The sequence below is a fragment of the Seriola lalandi genome, unplaced genomic scaffold (genome assembly GCF_002814215.2).
Source record: "Seriola lalandi dorsalis isolate HSWRI2012SDOR001 ecotype SW California unplaced genomic scaffold, Sedor1 jcf7180002054951, whole genome shotgun sequence".
Classification (NCBI taxonomy): Eukaryota; Metazoa; Chordata; class Actinopteri; order Carangiformes; family Carangidae; genus Seriola; species Seriola lalandi.
Window position 1 is genome coordinate 867,678 of NW_019525502.1, and position 738 is coordinate 868,415.

At 48.1% G+C, this 738-nt stretch overlaps 1 protein-coding gene across 1 annotated transcript in view; it reads left to right on the forward strand.

The window, feature by feature from the left end:
* Positions 1-299, forward strand: part of LOC147817489 (GTPase IMAP family member 9-like) — an 868-nt gene extending 569 nt beyond the window's left edge. The window contains exon 2 of the mRNA XM_087170521.1: positions 220-299. Coding sequence (XP_087026647.1) covers positions 220-299 — 80 coding nt within the window. The remainder of the gene's footprint in view (positions 1-219) is intronic.
* Positions 300-738: the final 439 nt, after the last annotated feature.

Below are 738 nucleotides of genomic sequence, written 5' to 3' on the forward strand. Positions count from 1 at the left end.
GAAGTGGCCGGTCTTTACAGGTTTAGTTATAAAGGTAACAGGCAGGTGGCCGACAGTCGTGGCTGGTTTTTATTTTACACTCAGTCGAACGACTGTGAGCAGGAGCCCAGGTGGAAATGAAAGGGATCTAAACACTCTCTGAACGCACGGTATCGTGCAGTCTGTGTAGAGTTCGAACTGTCAGCACTTAAAGTAACTCCACGTCTTCTCATTTCACAGGTGACGATGAGACTCAGAGTCCAGAGCGTCTCAGGATCGTGCTGATAGGAAAGACTGGAAATGGAAAGAGATGTGTATAAGAGACAGGCTTCAGGGTGTCAGACAGAGGAGTGGGATGGGAGGTGATGATGAGAGGCAGAGCAGAGAGCCTCTCAGGATGGTGCTGATTGGGAAGACTGGCAGTGGGAAGAGTGCAACAGCAAACACCATTTTGGGCAAAAAGCATTTTAAACCCAGAATCGCCCCAAAACCACCGACCACATCTTGTGAAACAGCAACTGGAGAGATTGATGGACGGCCTGTTGTTGTGGTCAACACTCCCGGCCTGTTTGATACAACTCTCTCTGATGATCAAATGAAACAGGAGCTTCAGAGATGCTTCGGCATGTTGGCTCCTGGACCTCATGTGTTCTTACTGGTTCTGCAGATCGGGAGTTTTACACCGGAGGAGAAAGACTCTGTGGAACTGATCAAGAGGGTTTTTGGCCAAAAGTCTGGAGATTTCATCATCATTATATT